General features: G+C 33.0%; 1 protein-coding gene across 1 annotated transcript in view; it reads left to right on the top strand.

Annotated features, from left to right (window-relative positions):
• SOX5 (SRY (sex determining region Y)-box 5) overlaps positions 1 to 7,969 on the top strand; it is a 210,358-nt gene that overhangs the window by 80,636 nt on the left and 121,753 nt on the right. The window contains 1 exon segment of the mRNA XM_008582606.1: positions 1,719 to 1,839. Within this exon segment, the coding sequence (XP_008580828.1) occupies positions 1,719 to 1,839 (121 nt within the window).

Genomic DNA, 7,969 nt, shown 5'->3' with positions numbered 1-7,969 from the left:
TCTCTCTCTCCTCCCCCCTCTCTCTTTCCCTCCCCCTCTCTCTCTCTCTCTCACACACACACACACACACACACACACACACTCTTTCCCATCCTTCCTCTCTCAGTTCCCACTGCCCCCTCTCCCACATTCATCAACCAAAATTTCAAAAATAGCTTGAAGCTTTACTGTAAAAGATGAATTAAAGGAGAAATGGAAGATGGACTTTTAAAGAAAGAAATTATGAGAACTATAACAATAATAAGAGCCCTAGCAGTGTGTAATGCCAATGGGAAAATGGGAAAACAGGTCTGAGATATTTCAGTGGTGCCATTAGGATTAGTGACTGAATGAATTTGTAATTATTTTTGTGTTTGTTTTGCTTTTTTTTTTCTTTACCATCATCCCCACTATAATCAAAGTTTCACGGATGTCGGACATAGTTTTTCATGTTGACTACTATATTTCTGCTGCTTAGCTCAGTTTCATTCACATAGTCGGTATTTACTAAATATTTTTCGAATAACTGAAATAGTGTGTGGAAGGATTAGTGAAGGACAGTAAAGTATCAGATATGTGATTTTTAACATGATCCTAAATTCTCATTTATATATCCAGTGACAAATACTAACAAATAATCATGTTTACCAGGGATATCTTGCTTAAACATTGATGAAAAAAAAAATCCTAGGTATTTTAGTTAATGACAAACTCTGTCTTAGTCAGTAATGCGATATATCCACAGAAATGACTACATTAGGTTATATTTCTAGAAATTCCTATTTGGTTCAATAAAGATAGTGATTCCATTGTGCTTGGTTAACTTATGTGAACCTCATACCTCTGAGAGTCACACGAGCAAATTAGAGTGTATTCCAAAGATGGCAGCCCACACAGAGGCCATGTAGTTTGAGGAATGGTTCAAATGCTTCATAAAGAATGGACACTGATAAAAGTATTAGGCAGAGAGGCTGTAACAGGATTCAAGGCACTGGATTTTAGACACAGTTGTGACTAATTCTGTGTCCGTGGGCAAATCATTTCTGTTTTGGCATTAGTTACCTCTTCTGTAAAGAAACAGGAAAGTTTTAGTTGTAGACACAGTTGTGACTAATTCTGTGTCCGTGGGCAAATCATTTCTGTTTTGGCATTAGTTATCTCTTCTGTAAATAAACAGGAAAGTTTTAGTTTCTGTAAAGAAACAGGAAAGTTTTAGTTGTTCTCTAAGTTTGCTTTCAGGTCTATTATTCATGAATTTTAAAATTTCTGTATTACATGTAAACATGAGAATTTATCATCAAATTATGAAGATACAAAAGATGTAAAATGGTACAGGTTAAGTTAATTTTGTTTTAGAAGGTAGAATTAGTCCTAACAGGTGGAATTTACAGAGGGAGATTTCAGTTCTTTGCGTTGAATAATGTAACTATTAAATTAGTACACTGAGAAAAAGGCATGTCATGCAAAGTAGTGATGTTTTCATCGCTGTCAAGGATATCATGTAGAAAAGTATTCATCAGGTTAGAGGTTGAACAATAAATAACATTCAACTCTAGGATTTTCTGGTTCTCCTGTCTAAAGCAGTTTCAAGGCACAGCCTTAAGCCCAGTGTTCTAGCAAGTTTTTATGCCAGTATTTTGTACTGAATAAATGATTTTCTTTTATCATGAGATAAGGAGGGTGGGAAGCATGGAGCACCAGAACTTCTTCTCTTTGATTCGCTTTATCACATTCAGCAGGTTCAAGGTCAGCTGCCGCCATTAATGATTCCTGTATTCCCTCCTGATCAACGGACACTGGCTGCAGCTGCCCAGCAAGGATTCCTCCTTCCTCCAGGCTTCAGCTATAAGGCTGGATGTAGTAAGTACCATTGATTTTTCATTTAGGAATGGGTGGATGGGAATGGGTTTAAATTAGGCAATTTAATATTACTGCCACACCAAGAAATGACATCACCCATATAGCATTTTTATTTTAAAGAGGAAACACACAGAAGGTGTGGGAAAGGATTTGTGTTGGCATTTTTAAAAGCTTAGATTACTTTGTGCTTCTGAAACCAATATTTGCCCTTTGAAATTTGGTTTCATAACTTCTATTCCCAGTGTATTCTTAAAATATGAATATAATTTGGGGGCTCATTTTATTTTTTGCATAAATAAGACAGGAATCTGCTTTTCAATAAATTTTCGGTGCCCGGTAAGAGAAACCCAAATTTCCTGGTGTGAATTAGATGGCCTTTCAATATTTGTCTCCTCCCTATATTTACAGCCTAATTTTTCACTGATTTTCTTTTAGTTCTTAGACCAAACCATACTCTTTCCTGACTCTTGACTTGTATTGTCAGTGTTCACTCTCTTTGGTATTCTGAACCTCTTCCAACTCAGATCAGGGAGCATTTGCCTAACCTAAGTTAAGTCACTTTCTCTTGCCTCCTTTAGATCCTGTGTATTTTCTCTTTCACTTTAATTGTAAGCCTTATGAGGGCAGTTGCTGATTTTATCTTATTCATTGTTATATCTCAATTTCTTAGTACAAAATTCACCAATTTATTGAATGAATGAATGAATGAACACTCATTACAAGCAATATAGAGGACAGTTTTGCACTGTGATGTTATGCCAAGATACCTGTTTATATTGCTTATTAAATTTAGACGCCTGTGATTGTATGCTTTTTTTCTCTTTTTTACCCAAATCTAAATCACACATTGTTAGTCTGGGAAACAAACTAATACTTTACTTAAAAAAATTTAAATAGCCAGAATGCCAACTGTATTCTATTAGATAAAAATAGTAAATCATATTGTAAAGAAGGGCTAGACTGCTAAGCTAATATGTTCTGGAACATCATTACCATGGCCAGAAAGAATATAGAAAAAGCAAGTTTATTGAAACACTTTAATGATAAAAGTAGAGCTCCACTGAAAAAAATTAATGTTATTTTTAATTTTATATAGAATATTATTTTTAAATTCCATTGGATTCCGACACATATATGTGTTGATAAATTTTCCCATTAGCATCTTGCTATGCATTGGTATTTATTGCATTGGGGATATGCTGTCCAACATTACTAGAAGTCAGTTCTAGGTTTCCTATTAGGTGATGTGAATTTTCACATCTGGGATTTCAAAATTTATTTCTAGTCTTTAAACCTTTTTCCATATCATATCGAAGAAATGGGATGTAATTGTTTTAATTATACGGAGCCAATTGAGATGGGTAGATTGCAGTTGTGATATTCAGATAAAAGTGATCTGAACTCAGGGCTGTAAAAATGTGTACTTGTACGGTATTTTGCTCTTTGAGGTTTTTACAGATCTTTCTCTTGATTTTGGTTTCCTATGTTTTAAAATGGTGTTCTCACTCTGGACCCTTAACTTACTCATTTAATATTATTTGCCACATCATTCTACCTTTGTAGATCATCGACTCATCCAGACACACCAAATTTCTTTCATGATTAATGACTGTATTTATTCTAAATATTTTAAATTCTGAGAATAAATTTGAAGAATAGTATTTTAAATTCTGTTGCTACACAGAATTCTGAGTTTTGAATCATAAAAGTTTCTTGTTTTGGTTCTATTATCCTAAGAAATTACTTTTCACATTAAACGCATGTTGCCAATGTGTTTTTGGTAACCTTGGTTACTAACATGAAAAAAAAATACACTTTTTAAAATCATTAGTTGCTTCTGACTGCACCTGCAGCATATACATATAGACCAGTTCTGCCGTTTTTCAAAAAAAAAAAAAAAAAAGTTTTTTAAAGCAACTGCAGAAGTAAGTCCCATTAGCAAATATTGTGGTGAAGAGAAAAACCACACTGAGTATGAACAATAGCATAACTGTAGGCCTGGAAAAGGTCAATAATAACTCTGCCTCTCACTTCCATTTGACAGAGTTGGCATATTAAATTTGTTCAGTGTTAATGTAATGTGGCATGGAGAAAATTTTCCCTTTCTAAAGTTGTTAGTATATTAACCCTTTGATATTCATACCTTCACTACTTAAAGTTATAAATGATACCACTTCTTTTGGAACCTTGGAAATAAAATAGAATAAAGCTTCTTCAGCTGCTGGCAAGCTTGAAACTGGTTTCATGCCAAACTGTAGAACTAAGCAGAAGCCAGTAGCAAAAGAAATTGCCACCCTTTTTGACATTCTGGCACTTTGAGTCAGTTTGAATGAGGAGCTGAGTAGAAGTGGTAAATAGTCTGGACCGTTTCCTCCCTAATCACATTGTAGGAAAGGAATAGAGGTAGGGAAAAACTATTATCTTCTCTCTTTAGTGGGACTTCCTATTCTATTCCCCCCATAATTGTCTACCAGTTGTGACTTCTCTGGTTGCCTGTTTTGAGTGGTATTATGTAGTTCTCCGTGAAAGAGATGGGCCAATCCATCTTGATTTTAATTTCAATTAAATATGAAAGGTACACTATTTGTTGCCATTAAAAAACAGATGATTTTCTCTATCTGTTTATTATAAATAGAAAAAAGGTTGATGATAAATATTCCTGTTTACACTATGTGTATTGATAAATATATAAAATAAATTAAAAATCTCTGGAACTAAACAAGAATCTTTAAGTGTTCCTAAAAGGGAAAAATAAATACACAGGTTGAGGAATCTAACCATTGTAGATTGAGTTAACATTGCCTGTTTTCTGAAAAAGAAGCTTTTAGTTGGGTATAAAGATATTTTTCTTTTAATAAATAATAGTGATAGAAATATGGTGTGGAATGGAGATACAAAATGCTGGATCTTTCTTAACTACTAGAATGCATACCATTAAGCAGCATAAGAATAAAGTAATACTAACACAGCCAGAGACTTCAGAGCAAATGGGCTAAATAGAAAAGAAGTTTTAAGGAACGTTGTAGTCCACTATTATCCATGAATGTGTACCCCAGTTTACTATTGATATTTTTTTTACCAGAATCTCAGATTCTGTTTTGGCATTTGGCATTAATGAAATCAAGCATAAAACCACGTGTCTTCATGGACACATATCTACTTATTGCTTTTTCTACTTATTTCTTAAAATCTAAAAATATTTGCAAACTCCTGAGAAGTGAGAATAATGTATTATTGAATTGCATGATATATATACATATATATATATATATATATATATATATATATATATATATATATATATATATATATATATATATATATATATATATATATATATATATATATATATATATATATATATATATATATATATATATATATATATATATATATATATATATATATATATATATATATCTACATACACACACAAACACACAAACATGCATACACACAATATTTAGAGAACTTGAAAATAATTAGGTAAAAACTGGTTTAATCAGTTTACTTCATTCAGAGATCAATTTATTCAGGGAAAAAAATTAGTCAAATCTGTATTTTTAACTTGGCAGTTCTATTATAACTGTCAGCTAGGTTGCTATATGTAAATACACCCCATATTTTATAAAACATAATTATAAATCCCAATTCTAAATTATATTTCTGGATAATGGCTCATTTTAATCAGAAAACAATCATTACAGCCCTTTAAATAATTTTGAGAAACTGAGTAGCTAAGGCTCCAATTCTGGATTATGAAATAACTGGGTGTACATATGAATCAGTTCAAGTACACGGTGGGGGATTGAATAGTCCAAGGACACAGTCCAGTTGCCTCTGCTGGAAAGTCCGAGTAGAATCCTAACCTGTTAACCCAAGACTTCAACCTGTGAGCTGTGAAGCTTGCGTCAGGTACATATTTTTGAAATAAAATATAAAACGCCTTTGACACCTGCAAACCAGTTTTACATTGTCGGGAAGTTACCTCTTTTGAATTTGCTCATCTTAGAAAAAATTCTACTTTAAAGGGAGGAAAATAATTCTGAATGTACGTGTTGGTGTTAGGCCAACATTTTAGACTTGAGAGAGACTTTTGAGATAAGGGGGTTGAAGGGCATAAATTTGTTCAGTATTACTTTATCTCCAACTCCCGTCCTCTTTTTGTAACATACAGCTTCCTCCCACCCTACTCTCAGGTTAAGTGCTGTCCCTTCAGAGCATATAATTTACAGACAGAAATGAGAGGAGTGGATGCTTTTCTTATTACTGATGACTGCAGTCCTACTTTCTGTTTAGATGTACACTTTCCAGTCATATAATTGTAGGATGCTTTAGAAATTTTGACCAGGGGACATTTTATGTGGAAATAAAAAAACCTGCAGGAAAGACAAAATCCAATAAAATAACCCATTTTCTATATATTGTATAAAATAAACAGTTGTAAAAGAGCTGACGATAGTTTAGCCCAAAGTGTCAAATTGAATGTGTCACATAAACTATAGATACAGTCTTGCCCCATGGAGGGCATGTGCTTAGTGCCATGGTTCCCAAACTGTGTCCCAAAGTTCCCAGGATGCTGTAGCTAATTTGTAGGGGCACAAGGGTTATTTTTAAATTTCAAAGAAAATACGGAAGTATCTATCAGTCACTATGTAAACTACCATAATTAAGTTGTTTGGACTTTACTACTTAATAAAATTGAGTGGTTGGATATTTCTTTTGTCTTAAGGGTACCATGAAAAATTATTGAGCCACTGATAGTGCCTTACTCCAAGAAAGTTGGAAACTTTTGGTCTAGTATAGCATATATTCATTTAAAAAATTATGGCGACCTTTTATTTAACCTGGAAATTACTGTTGTTGACCTATTATATTGCCAACCACAGAACACAGTATTACGACAAAATTCATTTTGCACTTACAGGGCTATATACAATGTTATGAAGAAAATCACTTGATTCATTTGTCTACCAATTGTTTCCTTTGTCTATATGATTTCAAGCATTGAATTTTTTGTTTGTTTTTATTTAATCAACCCAATCTGAAATCGGTGATCAAAAAAGGAGAGGTGCTTGGAATGAGAGAGCCATGGACTTGGAATCACGTTTTTGTCTCAGAATTCTGCTACTTTGTCCTTGTTACAGAGATTAAATAAGATCGTATATAAAACACTTGCCTGTCTTACTAGGTTATTTATAAATGATAACTACTGTGCTAAGATAAATAATGCCAGCAAAACATAAATCCTGCTTCAAGGGGGGAAAAAAAAGGATTCTAAAACCACACCCAGTGTTTAAATGCATTTCATATCTTATCTAGGATTAAACTCACTCTGCCACACCTGAATGAGGCTTCCTCTGACTGAGGAAAATAACTGTTTACAGAAAAGTAGTACCATTCTATTGGAAACATTTGATTTGCTATAACCTTAACCTTAACTTTTAATTATAATCAATAAGTTTTAAATTTTTTCATTGTCATTTTCCACTTGTCTGTTTTATCAGAGCTCATGTTGGAAAAGTTCATATGGTGTTTAGAAAATGTATTTAGTCACTGTTTTTGCTGTACGAAACTAGAAATATATTCACATGCTCATTCTGCATTTTAACACATTGATTAATTTTGGGGAAATATGCTAAATAAAATAGCCATATAAAGTTACTGATTGAAATATTTAATTGCCCCATGAGATTAGCTTAAATAAATAGTAGTCGATGAACCAAGCTTAATAAACTTAAAATATACTGTATTTACTCTTCATCAGTTTTCTGAACAGTATTTCCACTTCCAATAAAAAAGGAAACTCTCAGTTAATTAGTTCCTTATACACCACAATAAAATTAATGTTTAGGAGTTAAATACCATAAACTTCCTCAGGCATATTTGCTGATATGTTCCTGTTTTTAGTTATATGTCACATGTTTCATTGTTTAATGGGGGTATCATGTGGCTTCCATCATATCTCTTGTGCAAAGGGTCCATGTGTCTGTCATTTTAGGAGATTGTATGCTAATTTATGATTTAACTGTCAGCTGTGTCAGCTGACATACAGGTCATTGACAATCAGTGCTGAAACAACCACCAAATCACAAGCTAAAAACCATTGACGTGGTATGCATTTATCAAA

Source organism: Galeopterus variegatus, unplaced genomic scaffold (genome assembly GCF_000696425.1).
Source record: "Galeopterus variegatus unplaced genomic scaffold, G_variegatus-3.0.2 Scaffold2679, whole genome shotgun sequence".
In the NCBI taxonomy this organism is placed as follows: Eukaryota; Metazoa; Chordata; class Mammalia; order Dermoptera; family Cynocephalidae; genus Galeopterus; species Galeopterus variegatus.
Note: the sequence above shows the minus strand (reverse complement) of the source record. Positions and strands in the feature narration are given on the sequence as shown.